The 26186-nt window shown below is 43.0% G+C and overlaps 1 protein-coding gene across 3 annotated transcripts in view; it reads right to left on the bottom strand.

Annotated features, from left to right (window-relative positions):
• Positions 1-7028: 7028 nt before the first annotated feature.
• LOC143887656 (zinc ion binding protein) overlaps positions 7029-26186 on the bottom strand; it is a 29441-nt gene continuing 10283 nt past the window's right edge. The window contains exons 4-8 of one of the 3 annotated variants that reach the window (XR_013254326.1): positions 13511-14036; positions 12742-12855; positions 12522-12644; positions 7724-8136; positions 7029-7616 (exon numbers count right to left, since the gene is read on the bottom strand). Coding sequence is in view for 1 of the 3 variants with exons in the window: in XM_077391771.1 (XP_077247886.1) it covers positions 12576-12644; positions 12742-12855; positions 13511-14036 (709 nt within the window). In the remaining 2 variants the exon portion in view is untranslated. Of the gene's footprint in view, positions 7617-7723; positions 8137-12259; positions 12645-12741; positions 12856-13510; positions 14037-26186 lie in introns of those variants that run through there. The other 2 variants (XR_013254325.1, XM_077391771.1) reach the window with 2 other exon arrangements.

Below are 26186 nucleotides of genomic sequence, written 5' to 3'. Positions count from 1 at the left end.
AAAAAACCAAGTGTTTCAGCTCGGGTTAAACAAAAATCAGTCAGTTCGGTTGCTTTCAAAATTCACCAAGTGCAACCTCGGGATAAGAACCAAAACCGAACATGCGGTTTAACATTCTAAAATAAACTAAGTGTCTGAGCTCGGGAAGAATTCAAGCCAACTGTCACGGGGAAACAGTTCAGGACACAACCGGTATTAGAATCCATCTCGTCTCGTCTCGTTGCGTCTTGGAAATGCGTTGTTTATAGCACCTTTGGTCGCCACTGGTGGTTAAGGGGGTTGGTTGGCCAAACACTATAGGAGGAGGTGACCCTGTGACTTGTGACTTCTCCCCCGTTAGGCCCAGCAGGTGTGGGCGGGAGCCTTGGTGGCTTGCTCATGGGTTGCAAGAGGACTTGCTTGTGCATCTGTTGCACACAGTAGGAAATCATACTTCAACTCGTAGGCGTGCCCTAAGGGAGCTTTGGGTGCGGACTGCGAGCTATCCATAGGGATGCTCCAGTTTCTTTGGTTGAGGATGGGGGCCAAAGACAGTGCATGTTGGGTTGGGTTCCCACATGCATTGCGCGGCGGACCGGTGCAGGGGGCTACTTATACTGTTTGCCCCTCTGCACCGCGGTACGTCTCGTGGGTAGGCCATTCTCTAGGTCTTCCATGGGTTCGTGCCGGGACGACTTCGGTTGCCCTCGCGAGGTGTACACCTTGCGGATCAGTCCATGGGGCATCTTGCTCCTTGGATGACCAAGCCCTAGTGCTTGGCGGATTGGTGCGTGGCATCGTCATGCCTCGTACTCGATGGACTTTGCATTAGGCCCCAAGGCCTTATGTTCGATGTACTCGTGATGCAGGCTGATCATGAGTGTGGGTATCTAGAAGCGCATGTCAAGATCTGAGCCAAGTAGCCTGTTGAACAGCTTAGAGTTTGTGTGCACATTTGAAGCATCAAGGGGTGTTGGCGTGCAGGGCCTTTAAAGGCTTGCACGATTGAAGGCTGGCCCTAGCATTCGTGCATGTTGGGGCGCCGCACGGGTTATTCCGTTGCTCAAATATTTGGCCCATGACAGTTGGTATCAGAGCAGAATGTCCAAGCTATGTATTCAGAGTGTGCTTTGAGAATTGGTGCCAGATGGTATCTAGTGCCAGATCAGAGGAGTTATGAATCAAGAGTTTTTCAAGGAGCTATGATACAGTTGGTGTCTGTGTTGGCATAGTTGCAGCAAGTGGCAGTGTTTGCGGCTATGATTAGCGCATCTCTAGTGCATGTTGCTTTGCACAAAGGAACGGGAAATGCTTTCTGTTGTGGCGGAGTTGGAAAGAGCTTGAATGTTAGCACACCAAGTTGGAAGTGCTAAGTTGCGGATGTCTTTGAATCTAACACTTTGAAAGTCCATTAGTCAGCCGAAGAAGAGCTAAAATTGCGTGGGTATGTTCCTTTCTGTGGACTCTCACTTATTCTACTTGAGTCGCGCAACAGAGGCGCGATGGCCTGGAAAGATTAGTACCATCAGTGTTTGTTCAAGCATTGCTCAATGGATTTGCTCGAAGCTTGATACAGTGTTAGAGCTGCAACCATCAGCGAACAGGTTGGCATCTTTCAGTGACCCACCGATGTGTGAGATCGGAAGTGGCAGTTGGGGAGTTGTGAATGCTCCGTTGCAGTGTTGGCTAAACATTGATGTGTTAGCATATGGCCTTAAGGGCTTGCTATGAAAAAAGGGTTGGCTGCTGGTATAAGCCTTCCCCTATCAGATGAGGTGTCGAACGTGTCGGCACCAAAGCGCTCACCGAAGTGAATTTGCTTGCTCAGTGTGATGGCATAAGCAGCTTGACGAATTAGCAGACATGCTCAGGATGAAGAGCTGGTCAATGACTGAAGTACTTTTATGGCAGTTCACAATTACAATCGAGCATGCGTGATGCTCTTCTCAGAAAGACCTTGGAACGAACGCCAAGGCCGCTTAGATTTGATAATGGGTTTGCTGTGCTGATATGGGACAGTGTGGTGAGCTCAGATGGCATATGGGCAGACTGTGTTGGTATGGGACGACATGGTATGTTTGTGTGTTTCTTGCTGCTTTAGAATCTCTTAGTTTGTCGAAATTGAAAGGACAGCTCAATCTGAATGATGGAATATTTGGGGTGGTTAGCAGTGTGAGTACTAGCCGCAAGTGCCCAAGGAGACCATTTGTGGCATAAGGGTTGATTGTTCAAATCAAGTTCTATAGTGTTGAACCGAAGCAGGCAAGACTAAGCGTCGCAGTTGATTGATCCCAACAGGGGATTCTTGGCCTCAGGAGGAGGCGAGACTGATGTGGTGGTCTCTTTGCTTGGGAGTGCTTGTGGACTCCGTGGTTGGTTTGCACTTTGCAGGTGGCAAGTGCTGCACTTGGCCGAAAGTGAGGCAGGTGCTGTACCAGAAGTGGTGGCACATTCAGGGAGAGACGAAGCGGTGCAAGTTGGCCATTTCGGAAGACCACTCCAGAGGAAGCTCGAGTGTAGCTGAGGAGGAACTTGAGAGTTGCTTGAGGAAATGATTCAAGCTGGTCGCTCTGCCCTCATGGAGTTTGGTGGAGTGCTCAGAACCATCATCACCGGTTGTAGGTGAGCCAAAACCTTCCGTGCCGAAAGTAATGGCACGCTACCCGGTTGTAGGTGAGCCAAAACCTTCCATGCCGAAAGTGATGGCGTGTTATCCGGTTGTAGGTGAGCCAAAACCTTCCATGCCGAAAGTGATGGCGTGTTATCCGGTTGTAGGTGAGCCAAAACCTTCCGTGCCGAAAGTGATGGCACGTCATCCACAGCGTTTGTAGGCACCGTCAGAAAACCTTCGCCTAGTTTGATGGAGTCCGGGAAAACCATCGTTGTTGAAGATAACTCCAGCAGAGCTATAGTGCAGTGATTGGCAGAACTTGAGGCAGTGTGGTATGCAGTAGAAGTCAGAATACGCTGATTGTCGAAGTACCAGTGGCAGCTGTTTTCAAGATTGAGAAGTCATTGTTATTGTGGAACTGAGCTTCATAGAGCGTTCAGTGTCGACGAGGGCGTCGACGTTATCAGGTGGGGGAGTGTCACGGGGAAACAGTTCAGGACACAACCGGTATTAGAATCCATCTCGTCTCGTCTCGTTGCGTCTTGGAAATGCGTTGTTTATAGCACCTTTGGTCGCCACTGGTGGTTAAGGGGGTTGGTTGGCCAAACACTATAGGAGGAGGTGACCCTGTGACTTGTGACTTCTCCCCCGTTAGGCCCAGCAGGTGTGGGCGGGAGCCTTGGTGGCTTGCTCATGGGTTGCAAGAGGACTTGCTTGTGCATCTGTTGCACACAGTAGGAAATCATACTTCAACTCGTAGGCGTGCCCTAAGGGAGCTTTGGGTGCGGACTGCGAGCTATCCATAGGGATGCTCCAGTTTCTTTGGTTGAGGATGGGGGCCAAAGACAGTGCATGTTGGGTTGGGTTCCCACATGCATTGCGCGGCGGACCGGTGCAGGGGGCTACTTATACTGTTTGCCCCTCTGCACCGCGGTACGTCTCGTGGGTAGGCCATTCTCTAGGTCTTCCATGGGTTCGTGCCGGGACGACTTCGGTTGCCCTCGCGAGGTGTACACCTTGCGGATCAGTCCATGGGGCATCTTGCTCCTTGGATGACCAAGCCCTAGTGCTTGGCGGATTGGTGCGTGGCATCGTCATGCCTCGTACTCGATGGACTTTGCATTAGGCCCCAAGGCCTTATGTTCGATGTACTCGTGATGCAGGCTGATCATGAGTGTGGGTATCTAGAAGCGCATGTCAAGATCTGAGCCAAGTAGCCTGTTGAACAGCTTAGAGTTTGTGTGCACATTTGAAGCATCAAGGGGTGTTGGCGTGCAGGGCCTTTAAAGGCTTGCACGATTGAAGGCTGGCCCTAGCATTCGTGCATGTTGGGGCGCCGCACGGGTTATTCCGTTGCTCAAATATTTGGCCCATGACAGTTGGTATCAGAGCAGAATGTCCAAGCTATGTATTCAGAGTGTGCTTTGAGAATTGGTGCCAGATGGTATCTAGTGCCAGATCAGAGGAGTTATGAATCAAGAGTTTTTCAAGGAGCTATGATACAGTTGGTGTCTGTGTTGGCATAGTTGCAGCAAGTGGCAGTGTTTGCGGCTATGATTAGCGCATCTCTAGTGCATGTTGCTTTGCACAAAGGAACGGGAAATGCTTTCTGTTGTGGCGGAGTTGGAAAGAGCTTGAATGTTAGCACACCAAGTTGGAAGTGCTAAGTTGCGGATGTCTTTGAATCTAACACTTTGAAAGTCCATTAGTCAGCCGAAGAAGAGCTAAAATTGCGTGGGTATGTTCCTTTCTGTGGACTCTCACTTATTCTACTTGAGTCGCGCAACAGAGGCGCGATGGCCTGGAAAGATTAGTACCATCAGTGTTTGTTCAAGCATTGCTCAATGGATTTGCTCGAAGCTTGATACAGTGTTAGAGCTGCAACCATCAGCGAACAGGTTGGCATCTTTCAGTGACCCACCGATGTGTGAGATCGGAAGTGGCAGTTGGGGAGTTGTGAATGCTCCGTTGCAGTGTTGGCTAAACATTGATGTGTTAGCATATGGCCTTAAGGGCTTGCTATGAAAAAAGGGTTGGCTGCTGGTATAAGCCTTCCCCTATCAGATGAGGTGTCGAACGTGTCGGCACCAAAGCGCTCACCGAAGTGAATTTGCTTGCTCAGTGTGATGGCATAAGCAGCTTGACGAATTAGCAGACATGCTCAGGATGAAGAGCTGGTCAATGACTGAAGTACTTTTATGGCAGTTCACAATTACAATCGAGCATGCGTGATGCTCTTCTCAGAAAGACCTTGGAACGAACGCCAAGGCCGCTTAGATTTGATAATGGGTTTGCTGTGCTGATATGGGACAGTGTGGTGAGCTCAGATGGCATATGGGCAGACTGTGTTGGTATGGGACGACATGGTATGTTTGTGTGTTTCTTGCTGCTTTAGAATCTCTTAGTTTGTCGAAATTGAAAGGACAGCTCAATCTGAATGATGGAATATTTGGGGTGGTTAGCAGTGTGAGTACTAGCCGCAAGTGCCCAAGGAGACCATTTGTGGCATAAGGGTTGATTGTTCAAATCAAGTTCTATAGTGTTGAACCGAAGCAGGCAAGACTAAGCGTCGCAGTTGATTGATCCCAACAGGGGATTCTTGGCCTCAGGAGGAGGCGAGACTGATGTGGTGGTCTCTTTGCTTGGGAGTGCTTGTGGACTCCGTGGTTGGTTTGCACTTTGCAGGTGGCAAGTGCTGCACTTGGCCGAAAGTGAGGCAGGTGCTGTACCAGAAGTGGTGGCACATTCAGGGAGAGACGAAGCGGTGCAAGTTGGCCATTTCGGAAGACCACTCCAGAGGAAGCTCGAGTGTAGCTGAGGAGGAACTTGAGAGTTGCTTGAGGAAATGATTCAAGCTGGTCGCTCTGCCCTCATGGAGTTTGGTGGAGTGCTCAGAACCATCATCACCGGTTGTAGGTGAGCCAAAACCTTCCGTGCCGAAAGTAATGGCACGCTACCCGGTTGTAGGTGAGCCAAAACCTTCCATGCCGAAAGTGATGGCGTGTTATCCGGTTGTAGGTGAGCCAAAACCTTCCATGCCGAAAGTGATGGCGTGTTATCCGGTTGTAGGTGAGCCAAAACCTTCCGTGCCGAAAGTGATGGCACGTCATCCACAGCGTTTGTAGGCACCGTCAGAAAACCTTCGCCTAGTTTGATGGAGTCCGGGAAAACCATCGTTGTTGAAGATAACTCCAGCAGAGCTATAGTGCAGTGATTGGCAGAACTTGAGGCAGTGTGGTATGCAGTAGAAGTCAGAATACGCTGATTGTCGAAGTACCAGTGGCAGCTGTTTTCAAGATTGAGAAGTCATTGTTATTGTGGAACTGAGCTTCATAGAGCGTTCAGTGTCGACGAGGGCGTCGACGTTATCAGGTGGGGGAGTGTCACGGGGAAACAGTTCAGGACACAACCGGTATTAGAATCCATCTCGTCTCGTCTCGTTGCGTCTTGGAAATGCGTTGTTTATAGCACCTTTGGTCGCCACTGGTGGTTAAGGGGGTTGGTTGGCCAAACACTATAGGAGGAGGTGACCCTGTGACTTGTGACTTCTCCCCCGTTAGGCCCAGCAGGTGTGGGCGGGAGCCTTGGTGGCTTGCTCATGGGTTGCAAGAGGACTTGTTTGTGCATCTGTTGCACACAGTAGGAAATCATACTTCAACTCGTAGGCGTGCCCTAAGGGAGCTTTGGGTGCGGACTGCGAGCTATCCATAGGGATGCTCCAGTTTCTTTGGTTGAGGATGGGGGCCAAAGACAGTGCATGTTGGGTTGGGTTCCCACATGCATTGCGCGGCGGACCGGTGCAGGGGGCTACTTATACTGTTTGCCCCTCTGCACCGCGGTACGTCTCGTGGGTAGGCCATTCTCTAGGTCTTCCATGGGTTCGTGCCGGGACGACTTCGGTTGCCCTCGCGAGGTGTACACCTTGCGGATCAGTCCATGGGGCATCTTGCTCCTTGGATGACCAAGCCCTAGTGCTTGGCGGATTGGTGCGTGGCATCGTCATGCCTCGTACTCGATGGACTTTGCATTAGGCCCCAAGGCCTTATGTTCGATGTACTCGTGATGCAGGCTGATCATGAGTGTGGGTATCTAGAAGCGCATGTCAAGATCTGAGCCAAGTAGCCTGTTGAACAGCTTAGAGTTTGTGTGCACATTTGAAGCATCAAGGGGTGTTGGCGTGCAGGGCCTTTAAAGGCTTGCACGATTGAAGGCTGGCCCTAGCATTCGTGCATGTTGGGGCGCCGCACGGGTTATTCCGTTGCTCAAATATTTGGCCCGTGACACAACGGACTGAGTTGCACTCACCATGTGTCCATTAATTAATAATTTGGGAATAAGTTCGTTGGAAATACATAAGCAAAGATGACAAACGACGAACTCAAACACTTATAGAAATTTTGAAGTCTTTCCATTCCAAAATGCCCCTAGGGGCAACGTACACAAAAAGGCCCCCAGGGCCGAGATACAGAATAACAGAAGAGCAGAAAAATGAAAATACACTGCAAAGACCGAGCAGATGACCCAGAAAGATGGAGAGACGAGAGAGACGGCCTAAGGGTCTGCATGGACAACTTCCTGACCATCTTCTTGAGCAGAAGGATCTACGACCTTAGGAGGAGCTGAGTTTCAACCTTCCTCCTCGTCGTCTGCTGATCTAGATGGAGTCACGTCGTCCAGAAGAAGATCCGCATACTTCTTCTTGACATGGGTCTTGCAATCGTCAAAAGCCATCTTGTAGGAATCAGTGGCAAGGGTGACCAGCTCATCCTCCTTGGTCTTGACAGCCACCTCCAACCTGGACTGAATTTTCTCCCTCAGCCTGTCATAAGCACCAACGGCCTTCGCCGTCAAATCCTTCCGAGCTTTCAGGTCTTCCTTCAACTTATCATTCTCCTCGTCTCTCCTGAATAATCTGGCCCATACTAGCCTTGTCCTTCTCCAGCTTCTCGATCTGAAGATTTGAGTTGGTTATTACTCTGGAAAAGTTTTTACACTTTTCTGACATGTTAGTCCAATAACAACCGAGCTGCAGAACCATACAGAACAGAAGGGAAGCATTATTAAAAAAAGAGAGGAAGATTGTACATACCCGAAAATGAACACAGAACGAACTCAAAGGGAAAAAGGAGATACCAGGTACAACATGGCGTAAGAGGCCACTTCAGCTGTCTCATGAGGTTCATGAAGAACTCAGAACCTGTCACTCTTCAGCCGGCTCTTCATGACGATCTCCCGAGCCACATGGTTGTCATCAAAACCGCTCTCATCCTTTTGAACTCCCCAGTTCAGACGGAAAACATTGTCCGCCCCAGAACGAACAAAAGGAGTAACCTCCTGCCCGGCCGTCGAACCACCACCTCCAGTATGACCAGCGTGAGTTCCCTTCGAACTCTTCGCAGCCTTGGAAGTCTTATCGCCCTTGTCTGCGAGAACGGACTTCCCCTTATTGTGAACAGAGGGAGGAGTCAGTTCCAGAGCTTTCCTCTTTTGGCCTTTCCCCTGGGCGGCTTGTCGCAGCCTCGCTAAGGCAGTCTGTTTTTGCATTTCTGCAGTCAAAGAAATTGGCTAAGAGTGAGAGGTCGGATTAATATTTCGACAACATAGCAAACCAGCATGAACAGGATTTAAGATATTATTCTTAGTCCAAACAGCCTAAGACACCTACGTGCCATGGTTGCAGCACTAACACTGATCTCAACCAAGATCTCCTCTTTGGAGAACTCCGGACAGTGAATCAAACCCTCCCTACAAATCTCTTCGCAGATCTCCGCAAAGGTCACCTCGTCCTCACCTTCCAATGGTGATTCGCGACTCATCGCCTTTGTATTAACAGATGACCACTTCAAAGGAACCGGCCACCCTTCCAATGGTGGTTTGCGACTCATCGCCTTCGTATTCTTCCAACCATGAATTGAGGTCGGTATCCCGGTGATCATTTTCACCTCCGGTCATTGGCTGATGTAGATCCAACCTCCTGATCGGTGCGTCTTTAAGTGTGCACACCTTCAGAATAGAGTCGAGGACAGATTCCTCTTCAACCTGTACCGCACCAAATACATGAAGTCGACTAGCTACCTCCAGGAGTTCGGTGCCACTTGAGCTGGGGCCAAACCATAAAACCTTAACACCTCTGCGATAAAAGAGTTGATGGGGAACGTAAAACCGGCCTTCAAGGCCTCCTCATACACATAGACATCAGTATTGTTGTTGCTTGCACGGTCCTCCTTAATAGCCGCCCTCAAAATAAACCTGTCAAGGATACAGTACCGATCCCAAATGTCACCAAGCCTAGACTCGTCCAAGATGTTCTCCTGAGCAGCTGAATGTCGTATTTAGGATCGGCATTCATCAGAGCTGTGGCAACAACATCAGCCGCCCTGCTTCCCCCAAAGGAGCTGGATGTCCCTTGGTCAACATCATCTTCCTCATCACTGCTCAATCCTGCTGCATCTGGACTTTCCACCCGTACAATACTAGTGTTTAAGTCCAAGATAACACCACCCTCGACAATCTCTACATCCTCGTCATCACCTTCCCCCTCAAGATCGATGATCACGTCATCCCCCTGGCTCGAATCTCGACAATCTCTACATCCTCGTCATCACCTTCCCCCTCAAGATCGATGATCACGTCATCCCCCTGGCTCGAATCAGATCTTGTCCTTTCGGAGGAACTAGTTCCAGATCTGCTCGAAGAGGAAGTTTCTCCCGAGGACGAACTGGAACTAGATCTTGAACTAGAACTACTGGACATTAAAAAAGAAGAAGAAAACGCAATGCAAAAAGATGAATTGAAGAAAATTACCTATCTAAAAGGTAAGACCTCCCCGAGCTCAAACGGCGGCAAGTGATGACGAACCGAATAGAAAGAAACGAGCTGAACAGGCAGAGTAAAATGAGGAAAACAAATAGCGAATGAAGAAATGAGGCTCGAAGGCTCCTCTTATAGACGAACCTGTTAGGCGACCGTTCGTATCCACGACTCACATCCCGCCACGCGGCAAAGTACTAATGAGGCGGCCCGAAATACGACGCGACACGACCCTTCAAAAAAAAGAAAAAAGGGCGCAAAAACTACTAAGTGTGATAGTTCGTCCAGCAAAATTCAGATCGTCTGAAGCCGTTCAGGATATGATGCAATCCGCTAAATGACAAAATCCATATCGTCTGAAGCCGTTTAGAATATGACGTAATCCGTTAAACGACAAAATTCAGATCATCTGAAGCCGTTCAGGATATGACGCAATCCACTAAACGAAAAAATTCAAATCTTCTGAAGCCGTTCAGGATATGACGCAATCCTCTAAACGACAAAATCCAGATCATCTGAAGCCGTTCAGGATATGACGCAATCCGTTAAAAGACAAAATTTAGATCGTCTGAAGCCGTTTAGGATATGACACAATCCGCTAAACGATAAAACTCAGATCGTCTCAAGCCGAACTGAATATCAACCTTGGAAATCAGTTCGTCCGATCTTCCAGATCGTCTCAAGCCGAACTGAATATCAACCCTGGACATCAGTTCGTCCATTCTTCCAGATCGTCTTAAGCCGAACTGAATATCAACCTTGGACATTAGTTCGTCCGATCCTCCTGATCGTCTTAAGCCAAACTGACTATCAACCTCGAAAACCAGTTCGTCCAAGCTTCCAGATCGTCTGAGGCTGAGCTGAACTTTTATCCTAAAAATCCCCTTTTAAAGTCAATTTCGGTGAGCCACCAATCACTCAGATCCTCCGGGTCATCTTTTGTATAACCTTTAAGCTTCCCAAGTCATCAAAATGACTTAAGGAATCGGGGGCAACTGATGGGGTGTAAAAAGAACCCTCCAATCACCAATCGACACGTGGCATTGAGACAAAAGCAAAATTACACACTAAAGCCGGGGGTAAAGCCTTAAACTAATCTCTACCCAATCACAGGTTGACACCTGTCCAAGGTTGAGAAGCTCCCACTATAAATAGCCCTCATAAATCCAAAGGTAGGGGTCCGAATCCCAAAATTTACTATTCATAGCTCTGCTTTCCTTATCTGATACATCATACTGACTTAAATATCGGAGGACCTATCTGGAGCTACCACTCCGGGTTGGTCGTCCGACCGGGTGCCACCTTGTGCAGGCCATAGCTACATACTGAACTGACCTCTACGTCCTTTTAGACCAACTTTCACTCACTCCTACCCAGGCCGGACCGGTTCATCCTTGACTACCACATCGTGTTACAGATTTTGGCCATAACACCTATAACACTAGTAATGCAAAACAAATACAACCCAAAAAATTATCTTGAATAAGGTTGGGTTTATGAATCTCAGGTTTTCCCATGAAAAAACCCGACCAGATCTGAATACTTTCTCGTGTAGGGTAGGATTCTGGTAAATCCTACCTGCCCAACCCGAGTTGCAAACCTCAAGTAATATCTTTGGCCATCAAACGTCCAACCCAATGCTCTTGATCTCACCCTCATTGGATGATTGCAGACATTTGATCAAGCATGATGCAAAAGAGATCCTAAAGAAGTCTCTAAGATGTTAATTTTTGCAGGCCTCACTCTTGTGAATGAGATCTTCGCTCAGCCGATGGGTCCATCAGATCAACTGTCTCAATCACAAAAGCCGAGATGGCATATGTGCATTTGATTACGGTTGTTTTCGTTCATCAAGACGAGATCATCTTGATCGTTGATCTCATTATGTACCGTATAAATAAGTCCCGACAGTTTATGCTCGGGCGCCCTTACATCTATCATCCCTCAGTATTTTATGTCTACCAGGGTAAAATTAATTGAACCAATACAACTAACATAGTTTGCAATGTCTAAATTAATGGGGGGACCATGGCAATACCAACTCCCAAATTTAAAAAGAACACTGCTAGAAAAACAGTAATCCGTTTTGGGGAAAAAAACGGGCATCAATCAACAGAGTAACGTACCTTAAAAGACAAAGGGAGCACAAATCCCCATAAAAGCAATAAATACAATTTGAAAAGGGTCAAATCAACGGTCATGTCCATCCCATTTTTATTTTCCACACGCAATCCCGTTTTCAAAGTGTTTCCCATTTAAAAATGATATTTGGTTGCATGGGAGAAACATGAAGATCAACGTTTTAATTTCCTTTTCACATTCCAAACTCGACCATGGAAAATGCCCTTTTCCAAATGTCATTTTAAGTTTTAAAAAAACAATTATTAATAAGGAGAAGTTAGATTGCATGAAAAACATTTCAAAGATTTTCCTAGAAAAATTTCCCCTTCCACAATTTAAAAAGGTCCGTCTTAAGTAAAAATTGAATAGGGTAGGTTCAAGTAATCTTTTTTTTGTATGTAAACAAGTAAGAAAATTATGAAACATTTTTCCTTTCAACTTTTTCCAGAATATTCCTGCAATCCAAACAGGGCCAAAAATTTACTTCATTTTCAAGAAAATTTAAACAAAATGGGGGTGGAAACATGGCCATTTCTAGGAATACACAAACAAAAAGGGAGTGGAAATACTATTTTCCAAAAGAACAATATTAACCATTTCAGCATCCCACTGATTTCTCATGGCAGTATTTCATATCAAAATCACCCCATCGTTGGGATCACAGTGGTCACCAATTTTTTATGGCTTCGATGTGCAAACCAGAGTATAAATTTGGGTAGTTTTAACTTTTAAAGCAAATAAAATCATCCAACATTTACCAGATAATTTAATTACTGAAATTGTTAATTTGCACAAAGTTATTCTAAAAATAACTCACTTAGTCCCGAAGCAGCTATTTAGATCCACCCTTCTAAGCTACTTTCATTTCTTGAGCCTCCTCAAAGAAAATCAATACATGTTTATGCTCAGGTTCTAGCAGTGAAAAGATGTCAAAAACAAATGAGAGAACAAGTTATGATGAATTATTGAGTGAAAAGATAAATAAGAACAGACTACTCACAACAATCCACGGAACCATTTTCTGCGACAAAATTTTGAGTCAGACATCCAAAAGTCATGATGCATTTTTGGGTGCCAGGCGGATGAGCTTGTTATCGAGTATGAATCGAGAACTTGAATTAATCTGGACCATCAAAGAAAGTTGAAGAATATGAATGTAGATCATCCAATTTCTTTCAGTGAGAGAGATGAAGGTTGATGATAACTCATTCTTGACTTACCTTGCGCATGAGTTTGTCCTGGATTTCAGCCTCATCTTGGTTGATCCCCAACTCCCCAAAGGCCTTTACAACTAGCTTTTGCAGCTTTCTCATCTTCAAAACACCATCTGGATTCTGCACCAACATATAAATAAATAAATAAACATAAAAACCTACATGTGTAAGGCTTATATCCAGCAACTATTAATGATGACCAAAAATAAATAAAAAATGTCAGACTTCTCCTTCACACAGATGACAGAATTTGAACAAATCCTAAGAATTGGGATGCTCTGGAAATACAGAATTCCTGATTCCATCCAAGAACAACAAAAAGCTGTCAGCCACTAAATACAAATAGTGGTTATGCATTTGAGAATTGACCTATAAGGAGCTAAGACTATTATTCCCTTACACCTATAAAACCTTCAACCTGCATTAAACAATTCTGGCTTTTCCAAATAATATCTTTAGTTGATTTTTTGTTTGGTAGGTAAGCTGGGATTGAACCTCCAACCTTGTTTAATTGATTTGTATCACAAACATCTCCTATTCAAAAAAGAAAAACATCTCCTAGTAGGTGTAAGGTTTGAAAAAGCATTATTTAATGTATCTGATTGATTACTTTAGATGGATTATTTGAGAACTTAGAAGACTCTACAGAGTACATGTTTAAGATAAAAAAGATTGATAAAATTATTTCCACGGGACTCAGGAAGGATGTATCTCATTTTTAAATAGAATGGAAAATGTACAAAATTAAATGTAGCATTATGAATATGCATTATACCGATTTTAAGATGGAAGTGATCAGCTTCTTCCAGTTAATTTTCTGATTGGTAGCTTCATTTGAATTGCCAATGTCATCAGTCTGATCATCATTCTGCATTGCTGCATCAGCGCATTTGTTTTTCTTCGGCCGACTCCGTGATTCTGTTTCTGCTCTTTCCGCTTGAATCACTTCACCGTTGATAAAATCACCTGCATTGTTGCATTCTGTATTCCCCGCACCCACACTTCCAAGTGCATCGAATTTCCTCTTTTTCTTTGACGGTTTTTCTGCTTTTGTGCTCAATAGAGGACTAGTTTTTGGCAGATCTTTTCTTTTTGGTTCATCCACATTCTTGGTGTTGTTCGCGTCAATTGTTTCTCCCTTCGAATGGCCATGGATGGAACCCTTCTCACTTGGGGTTGATTCTTCTGTCTGAGTGGGTTGCTTGTTAGCAGCATGGAAAGCTCGAGCTTTTGCTCTGTGTTTCTTTCCTTCAGCATGGAGAAGCAAAGTTTGATGACTTGTAGTGTGGGTATTGCAAAGGCTGTGTAGATACAAATCCAACAAGAGAAATAACTCAGCTCCAATTTCCAAAACAATATGCAAAGAAACAACATAAATGTGTTGGTTTTGGTATAATCTCATGCAAGTGACAGATTTAATTCGTTCGGTCAAACCTACCACCAAAAATGGAGCATGTCTGTGTTGTGAACTCCATGTTGCAACTCCTTATTTTTAGTTTTAGAAAAAAAAAAAATCTGGTGGGAGCATCTAATACAAGGAAGACCACTCATACCAAAACGACATCTAATCTGTTTGATAAAGGCGCTTGATGAAGGCTTCCAAATTTCAACAAATCAAATTTGTGGGAAGAACATGCCAACTCACATTGAAATTGAGGAAGTGGAGCAGCATGTGCAACAGTTAGAGCACCCCCATATCATAAAAACTACACAAATTAGAGGAGATAGGACTGTTTGTAACCCTGTTAGTGACTCCAATATGAACGTAACTGGGACCCATTTTCATAGTAGACTGAGATGAAGATGAGAACCCACCTCAAAGTGTCACAGGGTTAGGAGTTTATTTATATTTTAAGTCTTCAGTTATTTATGTTTAGCTATCGTTTTTCTGTCAGTGAGGGGCATCAGTGCTGCAACCTAGTTTCTGTTTTACTTTTGTTGTGGTCCGTCGCTTACTATTCATGAACATTAACATAAACAGTAACAAGTAGTTTAATTGGTTTTGTAACTACAAACAGTTCTAGTAGAACTAGAACTTCTTATGGCAATAAGCGAGAATTATATAATGTACTTTTCAGTTCTTTTTTAGCAGATATTGATTGGAATAAAAAGTTTAGGATTACGTTTCTGGCAGAAACATTAGAATTTGTTATGGATTTGCTACAAGAACCTCGTGGGAATTTTCTTGGAAATAAATTCCACTTTAGAGAGCTTTGCATCTCTAAAAATTGATCTACGGATCTCATTAAAATAGATTTAAATTCTCTTGGCTGCAGTTTGAGGTTGGGTGGATCCCAGCCAAGGATGCATTGGGCATACAATAGTGTAAGTAGTTTAAATTCCTCTTATTAGTTCTTCTTTTCGTGGAATAAAGGAGGGGAAAGAAGGCTTTCTCAAGGTTGCTTGAAGGCTTTGGAATATCTCATGGCCTTAAGAAGGACAGCAAGGTTGAAGGCCAAGAGTACTTGGCTTGGCAAGATACGTAGGCTACACATTGAAAGGGTACACTCCATAATATGATGCAGCCTCGACTATCCCTAAGGAACCTGCTCCACCTACTGTAGATGTTTCTGGGAAGCAGGGTCATTACGGCAGAAGAAATGTTAGGCACCGATCCTCGACTCATCTGAGTTGTGCAAATTCAGTCGCTAACACAAAAGTAGAAAAGGTGCTTCGCACTCTTGCTAGGGGTATTATTGGGCATAATTCGGCCTCAATTACAACTTGTGGGGCATTTGAGATGTACAAACTTTTGGAACAATTTTTTGGACAACAAGCCTGGAAGAGAATTTTAACTTTTCCTTCTTTTAAGGCCTAGGGTATTGCGAGTATTCTGAGAAATGGCGCTATCAGGACGGAAATCATATGAAATTAGTAGTATTTAGACCTTGTACGGGGAAGCATTCCTCTTGGATGAACCTAAATCCTTTTTGCTCGGCGATAGCTGGTATCGTCACCGCCTACATTAATTGGGAGGCGGCGGCTTCCTCGATAATGAGACCCTCTCCTATACCTTAGCTAGGAAGAAAACCAGGGTAGTATCTTTTGTTTCTACTCGTCATGCATAAATTGTGGGGCCCATTTATTGGCAGTTATGGGCGGCAGAGTATACAATATAGTCTCTTGGGTTTCAAAAAAAAGTAGAGGATCTCTCATCAGAAAGGACGGAAAAATGGAGCCAACTTTGTCTACCACCCCGGAAGTTCGCACTTTCAAAAGGAGGAGGATGGAGATTAGAGATTGCTCTTTGTGGATTGAGAATCTACAAAGCAAACACACCCAATAACCAGAAGGGTAACAGGAAAGGGGTCTGAAAAGGGGTCTCCCAGAGGTTGTAAGACTGAGAAGGGAGATTGGTTTCCTAACACGGAAGATGGAAAATGAATTAGCCAGGAAACAGGAAGTAAGAATGGCATCACTCCAATAGACCTTAGGAAAATGCATCTGAAAGACGAGTATGCGAGCCCTATTCAAGAAGATATCGCAACTTCCTCTTGGCAACACCATTTTGTTGAGAGGTGTATACACAAGAGGATTGATGAATGATGCCATGAGAAGCTAAGAATTTATGAAAACCACTCGAAGAGGAAAAATACTCTCTCGCATTATCCGTTCGTAAAAACTTAAGAGGAAACTCATATTGATTTGTAATTTTAGCATAAAAAGTGTGAAAGGCAGCAAAGACTTCAGATCGATTTTTAAGTACACCTATGTCATCCGACTAAAGTCATCCACAAAGATAATGAAATATGTATACCCAAAAAACAACTTGGCCCTCGAGGGCCCCATACATCACAATGGACCAACTCAAAAGGTTTCAAAACTCTACTAACAAGGCTAGGAGGGAACGACACACGATGGTGTTTCCCGGGTTCACCTGACTCGCACTGAAATGGCTGAAGGGTAGAGGAGACAATGGATATCTATTGGAGGCGCTGCAGAGAGGGATGACCAAGGGGAGAATGCCACCGATAGGCATAAACAGAGCAAGGTTTTAAATCTCAGTTTCGGTGTCGGTTTCGGCCACGATAGAAACCAAAACGTTTCGGTTTCGGACCGAACTTTCGGCCAAAATCATGTAAAAATATGATTATGATTTCATTTATTTTTTAATTTCGACCAAAATTTTAGTGGATGGAGTAATAACATTTCGGTGTCAATTTCGTCTATTTTGGTGGAAATTATAACATTTTGGTGTACATTTTTAAAATTTTGGTGGAAATTTTGTAAAAAATGTCCAAAAATAAAATTTCAACCGAAATTTCAATGACATTTTGGCGAAATTTCGGTGACAGTTCGGCGAAATTTCGGTAAAATTTCGGCGAAATCTTGTAAAGAAACGACTTCACGTGGATTTCGTTTCGGTTTGTGCCGAAACCGAAATATTTCGGCCGAAACAAAACGTTTCGGCCGAAATTTGAAACCATGAAACAGGGCTACGCAAAATGGTGGGAGATGGGTGGTACTGAAGATGATAGAGACCGTCCAGTTCACGACCCGATCCAATTGTCGCCACAATCAAGAGATCCTAAAAAACACAATACGAAGGGAAAAATGAGATTGAACAATTCAACGCTTTAGTAAGCTGAAAGATAACAAGTTAAGTGGGGATTTAGGAACACACAGTACATAAGATAAGGTAAGAGCGCATGGGGTGAAAGAGTACCAACACCAGAGATGAGGGTACTCCAATCGGCAAGAGTAACATATCAAAAATGAGAAGGGAATGACTAAAATGAAGTAAGGGCTAGAGAGTTACCAGTCACATGATTGCATGCCCCGGAATCAGTGATCCAGGAGCTGGAGCTAGTAAGGAGGGAGGCAGGCAAACTACCTAGCTGGGCAATGCCCGCAGTGGGTGGGGGGTAGCTAAGACGAAGACATTGAAGCTCCTCATAATCTGCTCTGGTGAACTGAAAGGAATCCTCTGGAAGGCCAAAAACAGTAGAATCGGATGGGCCATCAGCAAGGGCAGTAGCAAAGAGATGTGTAGCCCTGGAAATGCGGAGCTCGGGGTGGAGAGCAAAGCAGGTCTCAACCCGGTGACCCTCCCTCTGACAATGAGTGCAAAAGGGGCGACCACGACCACCAGTACTACGCCCACCTCCAAATATACGGCGACAGCCTTGGCGGCCCCGACCACAACCAAAGGATCCAGTTCCACGGCTAAAGGTTTCCATAGCATCATATGTAGCAAGGGCGGAGCCCTCACCAATAACAGAAGTAGACGAGCCGCCAGGGAGGCACTGCTGGGCACGAGAGTATATCTCCATGAGAAAGGGAAGCGAACCCAAGTCAATCAGATGCTGCCTGAAAGGCAAAAACTTCGGGCCCAAGGAGTCAAGGTAACAGACAACCCTAAGTTGGTCCCTCTAACGAGCTATGTAATACCCAGCCCCACCAAAGGAAACAAATAGAGTAAAGAGTAAAGGGTAAAAAGATGATAATTATGCAAAAAAACTATTCAAGATTACTATGCAAAAACACTATTCAAATCTACTATTCACATATACTATTTACTATTGTCAGATACTATTCAAAGTAATATTAACAATTACTATTCACAGTAGGACCCACCAAGTACTATTCATAGGCAGGGCCCAAAAGCGGATCCCACCAGCGGGATCCATCACTAGCGGGGCCTACCTCACAACCACCACCATAAATTTTCATCTGTCATCGACTAAAACTGTTGGATTTAAATAGTGATTGTAATAAATCACTGACAAAAACCGTTCGGTTTTAATATTAAAATAACAATCGACGGAATTCGTTCGAATAAAAAAATAATAAAATTTATAATAAAATAATATTAGTCATTTACACTATTCAAAAGCCTTCACTATTCAAATATGTATACCTATAGTATTCATTTATTTACGAATAAAATATATTATCGACATCTGTCAAAATTTAATAACGCTTTATATTGTTCACTCAAACTTTTCCTATAAATAGGCAGCGAGAGAAGAAGAAAAATACAGAGTGAGAGAAAGTAAAATAGAGGTAGAGAGAGAGAGGGAGACAAAATATAGAGTGAGAGTGAAAAGAAAAAAGGGGAAAGAGAGAAGGCTAGGAGAATCACCTCTCCCTAATCGTCGTCATCTTCAAGTTCAAGCATCTTCAAATTCCCACTTCTCAGGTTTGATAAAGCAGGTGATAGCTAGACTCAACTTGTATCTTTTCTCAGCAATGGTGATAGTGATGTGATTATATGTTGTTTTATTCTAATATTTCTTATCTATTTTATTGTTTGATTTTGGTAAAATAGGTTTGATTCAAAAAGATGAAATGTTTTTATATTCTTGAAAATGAAATGAAAGTTTAGATTTCATTTTAACGAAAATGAGAAATGAAAGAAATTGAAGAGATAAATGTGCGATAATCTCTCTCGTGTGACGTGTCTGTACCTCTGAGCCGTCGGTTACCCAAAAGCGGAAGCGAGCCAAGTCCAAAGTGGACAATACGTGGGTGAGGCAGATCGTTACAGGAAACTTCAGAAATAGAAACTGTGTGAAACTATTGGGCTTCAAATGGTTTGGTTTTTCACGAACTGGTTAGATTGTTTCTACAAAAATCCTATTAGTATTAGTTTTGAATTCACATTATGTTCTATACAAAATACTGCAAATTTTTATAGAACTGTCTCTTATTATTGATTCCAGCTACTTGTCAAAGCTTCTATATACTTGCTCTCCTAACCCAGTTTTTCCCACCATGATTTGAAAATTTGGATGAGGGAGAATTTGCCAATGAGGAACCTTAGTTATGAGAAGTGTGAAAGCAACTTGAGAAAATATGGAAATGATGAACCTAATCAATCTCCTCGGTTGAAAAAGTTTTAAATATGTTGTATATCAGACTTAGGATTTTTGTAAAAATATGATGTACTTTAACATTCAGCTGCAAATTTCAGAATAAATATGTTTCATTGTTCGTAGCAAATCCGTGAATAAAAATCCGGGTCATTACAAGCTAGCACCGTCAGATCATAAGAGGCATAAAGGCATCGAGCTGCTGGCAGAGAGAGACAAAGCAGCTATAATGGGCGGAGAGGGGCAACTCCTCGCACTCAAAGCAAATCCACTCTAAATAGGTAGCACAAATGCGAGTGAGGTTGTCAACCCTAGAAAAGAGGAGAGCAATGTGATCCCAAATATCTTTGGCAGTCACCAAGTCCACCATCGGCCGAGCAATATAGAAGTCATGCTCTGCCATAGTAAGGTGTGAACCATCGCATCATCCTGGTACCACATGCCATAGGTCGGGTCAGTGGAGAGAGGAGGATCACGCCCAATCAGAGAAACATTGCCCCTAGCAAGGAGATAGGTCTCAACAGCCCGATGCCAACTAAGATAATTAGAGCCGTCGAGGCGCTCTGAGGTCATCTATGGAAACGACTACTCGACAAAGGGAGAATAAACAGTCGGAGTGTAGCTCGAAGAAGGAGCCAATGGGTGAGCAGCCACACTGTCAGCAGGCGAGGGGCAAAAGGATCTGAAGCAATCAGAGGATCCATAAGAAAAAGAGAGGCTCACAACACACCGGGAATAGAATAAAAAGAAGGATAAGGGGAGAAGTCACAGAGGGGACTCTGACATGAAGTTGCAGCTCCGATGACGAAGGAGAATATGAAGAGTCATAGCCCTAAGACAAAGAAAGTTCCCTAAAGAGGAGAAAGGGATGCTAGGGAGACAAAGATAATGAGACGGAGCAGCGGAAATGAGAGGAGAAATGGAACAAGGGATTTAGTCCATAAGGGAAGTGAGAGGAATAGAAGTGTGGTCTACGTAGAGGGGTTTAGGCTTGAGAAATAGGGTTTTAAAGGGTTTGGAATGATAGAAGGTTTGAGATGGGAGGAAGAAATGCGAGAGAGAGAGAGAGAGAGAGAGAGAGAGAGAGAGGCGAGAGAGTGGAGGGAGAGATGCAGTGGAGAGAGAGAGAGAGAGAGAGAGAGAGAGAGAGAGAGAGAGAGAGAGAGAGAGAGAGGAGATGGGAGGAGAAGGAAGGAGGGGGAAGGTAGAGGATGAAGGAAGAAAATCTAAGGCATGGGGTGGCAGATGGAGGTAGAAGATGAAGATGAAAAATGGAAGAGATGGGTCTCCAATGGTGGTCCCTAGGGCACACTAACCCTAAGTATCTGATACCATGTTAAGAGAGAGAGATGAGAGAAGAGAATGAGTTAAGGTCTCTCCCCTTCACTCCTGCATTTATATTAAAGAGAGATAAACATAAAATGAATACTATGCCGTTATGGCACTACATACTTCTAACATAAATTAGTATCGAACTTCAGTTATCTAGTTGATACCTAAGAAGTAGAACAACTCGTATTTGGCATCATACCGTCAATCGTACATTACTCTCATTATTTGGTAGCAGAGCCAAGATGGCTATTAAAAGACCCTTTGGTCCTGATTTTAGTAAAGAGATTCAAGAAAAAAACAATCTTGATAATCTTCAAGAGATGATTCGACAACAACCGGAGAAGCATAATCAAGAGATAAGGGAACATTTCTATTAGCCCAAGGGTTCCCATAGGTTCAACTAATCACCTTGTTTTGATGACTAACAAACACAAATTGATTACACTTCAAGGACTAATGAGTTGCCTTGAGTGTTGTGCTATAGACAGATTATTCATAGGTTGATTCAATCTAGCACAATCACTATACATGGCCTAATGCTTGATGAACCACACAAAGAACAAAGGAGCTGAAACATACTGGACCTATCATGTCTTGGAAGTACAACCAAGGATGAGCTCTCATTCAAGCATTCCTAGCATTTGAAAAGGCAAAAGAAAGATCACTGAAGGCCAAGAGTTCAAGTTGAAGATCTCACAAGCAAGCCTTGCACTCAAGTGAAGATCAAATGAAGGCAAAGTACAGAGGCATTCAAGAGAGTGAGTTTTTTATGGTAGAATGTATTTCCTTCTCTCTTAGATTTTTCTCTTGATCAAGGCACACTCAAAAATCCACCAAAATATTTTCCAAACAAGCCCAAAACCAAGTGGACCCAAACCCCAAGTGCCAAGGCGAGATCAAAGATGAAATAATATCAAATTGGAACTTGCTTGTTGACCACAGACCTTAATGCCATAATAATTGGGCAAAATAATTTTCAAATATTTTTTAAAATATTTTTAACAGATAGATCTCCTTCTCTAGTCCATAGAATACAAGAACGTCAAAATCTGATAAGAAACGAACGAGATATGAATTTTACAAAACCAGAGTAGAAAACTGGAAAAACCAGTTTTTTGCAGAACTGGCCAGTCGAGCCCCCACCGGTCGATCGGTACTATTAAAAACTAGTTATTTAAAATATGAAACAGTGCACAACGCGCGGGCGACCAAGGCAATCCGATCGCCGGTCTTGTAGCGAGAAAATAATCATTGGAGGCTATAGCGGCTAGTTTTTTTGGCATAGTTTTTACCATAATGCCCTCCAACAGCTAGTTTGAGTTTGGGAAAAATGGTTTTCCAACCAAACTTACCCTTGCACAAACACTTGCAAACCAACTTTGGGCAAAACTACTCTCTCCATCTCTTGTGCCTTGATCTTGATGAAACCCTTGAGAGGTTGGATTAAGCTTCGCTTATAATCATATTTGAGAGATTCATTTGCGCTAAAACTTGTAATCAAGCCTACATAGAGGCTAAATCTTCTTCTTCTTCTTACGCTTCATTGTAACGGTGGAAAGGGCACCATTCTTAGATACCTTGGAGACTTGTAAAGGGCGCGAATCTTGGCCGCTAAGGAGAGATTGTTGGTGAGTGCTCGGAGACGCGGAGCCTTCTTCGTGGGCGAGTGTGGAGGACGCAGAGCCATCCTTGTACAAAGTTCTTCAAATACTGGAACCCCTCAAGTACAACCACTTCACACCCCATCTTGGTTGCCAAATCGAGAATTCAATTTCAGTCAGTTTAATGATGCCTTTCCTCAAATCTAACATAATCTAGAGATAAATCGAATTTTGGTTCTGTCAAAACATGTGGAGTTCAATACGAAAGGACTTGAAGAAGAGCAAAGCACTAGGTATAAAACCCAACCCAAAAGTCCTACGAATAAACCCCAACTTAATCAGTATCCCCTCAAACACAATTTCAGCCCACAAATCGAACTTCACTAGAAAATAATCAATGGAAACAAGAAATTAAGATTTAAATTCTCGAATTGTGTGGCGCGGGTTGGAAGCTGAAGAGCATCTTGATTGGCTGACTACGGTGGAGGAAGTTTAATATTAGTTTATTACAACAAGGGACCGATGTATAAAAGGGTGTTGTTAATGACTCTAAGGATCAAAGGACGTGCGGCAGTGTGGTAGCAGTCGATGAAAATTCAATCGCCTCAATTGTTCCAACCCGCGATTGCTACTTGGAAAGAGCTGAGGAGATTGATGGGAGAGGAATTCCTACCATTCAATTACCACCAAACCCCACAAAAGCGGCTCCAGACAAGGTACGAAAAAGGTTTCTCAATATTCGGAAGAGTTCTATAAGTTACTTGCTAGAAATAAGTCAGAAGACACCCAAGAGCAACTAATTGTTAGGTTATTGAGCAGGTTGAGGCCTTCCAACCATGACACTTTATACATCTAGTCTTTTGGGGCTGCTCCCATGTAAAGTCCCAAGCCATTAAAGAAATTCAAAAGAGATAGTCATTTAGAATTTGGACCACCTTTGGTTTTGGGCAGCAATCGAGCAACTTTCTCGTTGGCTTCAAACGTGCACCAAGTCGCCAGTAAGGTCCGAATCAAGGTAATTTCAAGCTTTCTATGCTCTACAACAATACTTCTATAGTTCCACAAGCAACTTCATTCATATAAGTCACTAGCTTAGTTGTCAATTTCATTTCGGTGAGCATTTCGTTTTTGCTCACTGGAATGGTACATTTCGGTTAATTCGTTCGGATTTTGGTCAAAACTTTTCGTTCCGCTACAACGAGGGAATTTTTTTTAATAGTTAAACATATGAAAAAAATCAAACAAAAAATCAGAAATTGTTAGAAAAATATAAGAAACAATTAAATGAACCAAATATGTAAAATATCCAACATTTACTTAAAGGAAAACCAGTATCAGTCACCTGAAATATCTGTGTTGACTGTTGACTAGTGTGTGGACCAGTGCTTGACAAGATGAAAAAAATTTATATACCAAATTATGAGATTTTTTACCGGACTTTTGGGATTTAATAATGTTCGGACATGATAGAATTTATGAATTTTTAAAATGGGAAAAATACCCCATCGTTTGGAACTTAAGATTTTGACCCAGCCCATTTTTTCGAACTTTGTACTAGAATTGGAGAGTTGAATTTTTATCCTTTTAGATTTGGGTCTTGAAACTATATTTAATAGATCCAAATGGGGCATCTTATTTACATGTGAATCTTTACGTATATGGACAATAAAAATAGTAAAGACATTTACTTAAACAACTAAATGGACAAATTTTGGACAAAATCTCGAATTTCGGATTAAATCATGGATTTCGATGAATTTCGTCCGAAATTTCCAAAATCCGGAATGAATGGAATTATGGTCGTTTCATTACGGTTTTCGACCGATCTCGAAATGTTTCGGCCATTTCGCCCGAAACGAAATGAAATTGACAACTACGGTCCCTAATAGAGCCAATGTGAAGTATTTCAGTTTAGACAGATGGGACATATCGCATTCAAATGCCCTCAAGCTCAACAATGGCTCCAAGCACAAGAAGAGATAGGAGAAGACATGAGAGAACATGCCTATGAAGAAGAATTTGACTAATGTAATGGAGGTGATCCGGAAGTAGTGGGTAATGTTTTCTATGTGAACTTTTCTCTACTATTAAGGAGGAAGGACATTGTTTGAGACATAACATATTCTCTGACATGTATTCTATTGCAGGATATAGAGTTGCGAGACTGAATCACATAGGAAGCGGTTAAAATGCGCAACTTGAAAATGGCAGCACACTTCCAAGTTCCAACCATAGAAGTTTAACACGGCTGAATAATTCTAAATGTGGCAAGTGTCTCAATGGTGCTTGGTTTCATTTCCTATAGGAAATAAGTAGAGCTTGGGGCATGAAATAGTATATATGGACACATGTCACATTTTTCTTGGGAGACCATGGCCATTTGATAGGGGTATTATATATGATTGTAGAAAGAATACTTATATTTTTTACATGAATGGTGAGAAATTTACCTGGATGCCTACCAAAGGTGTTTCAAATTCCAGAAAAGGAAAGATTACAGCATGTCTTTATAGACATAAGTTTGAAGATGAGATAATAGAAGTTTTGATGGCTATTCATTAACTCAAATCTAAGAAGCTTGGTCCTTATAAAGTTTTGGAAAAGACTACTGACAATGCCTACATGGAAAAGTGTATTTTGGATTTGGGTGTTAGTGACACCTTCAACATCAAGCATATTTCCCCTTACTTTGGGGAGCATGAAAGTGATAACTCGAGGATGAGTTCTTCTCAAGAAGGGATGACAGATGTTGGACAACCTCACATTGAGGTTGAGGAAGTTGAGCAACATGTGCAGTAGTTAGAGCACCGCCAGATAATAAAAAACTACACAAAAAGATAAGGAGATAGGACTGCTCGTGACTCCGATTGGGATATAACTGGGGCCCACGTACCTAGTTGAGTGTTGGACCAAGATGCGGCCTACCTCAATGTGTTGCAGACTCGCAGGGTTAGGGGTTTATTTCTATTTTAAAAGCCTTTAGTTATTTATGTTTAGTAGTCTTTTAGTGCAGCAACTTAGTTTATGTTTTATGTTTTATGTTTTATTTTTTATGAGGTCCACCAATTACTATTCACGTAAATATTAATATGAACCGTAAGAAGTAGTTTAGTTTGTTTTGTTGCTACAAATAATTCTATTTTTACTAAACTCTATTATGGAAAAAATGAAGGGTTATAAAATACGTTGTAGTTCTTTTTGGAGCAATTTCTATTGGAATAAGTAAATTTAGGGTTTAATTAAACATCTTTATATTTCGTTGTGGATTTGCTACAGGAACCTGGTTGCGAGATTTTCTTGGAAAGAAGCTCCACTATTGAGAGCTTTGCTGCAGATTTCAGTAAAGTTTTCTCCAGAAGTTGATCTATGGTAGTTTTTTTTTTTTTTTGAAAGATAAGAATTGGGAAAAACAACCTAGATCTACAGTTGTAATCAACCTAGATCTAAAAATTTTCGGATATAGTTTTTGTGTGTGTGTGTGTGTGTAAAGGATTTCTGATGTATGACCATATAGCAAGTGAGTTTGTTGTGATTTTGTTTGCAGTAAATTTATTTTAAATCAATTCCAGATTTGAGTTATCTAGTTGATACCAAGGTTTAGATTTCGGTTTGGTCTTGACCAAAATCCGAAATTTCGGATTTCGGTCGAAATTCAAAGCGATGGTTGATACCTGTTACTTAGAGCTACACATTGACTCTAGGG

The sequence above is a fragment of the Tasmannia lanceolata genome, unplaced genomic scaffold (assembly GCF_043159265.1).
Source record: "Tasmannia lanceolata isolate RefF3 unplaced genomic scaffold, GAP_Taslan_0.1 ptg000012l, whole genome shotgun sequence".
Classification (NCBI taxonomy): Eukaryota; Viridiplantae; Streptophyta; class Magnoliopsida; order Canellales; family Winteraceae; genus Tasmannia; species Tasmannia lanceolata.
The sequence above is the reverse complement of the archived record's forward strand: the minus strand, read 5'-3'. Positions and strand labels throughout refer to the sequence as shown.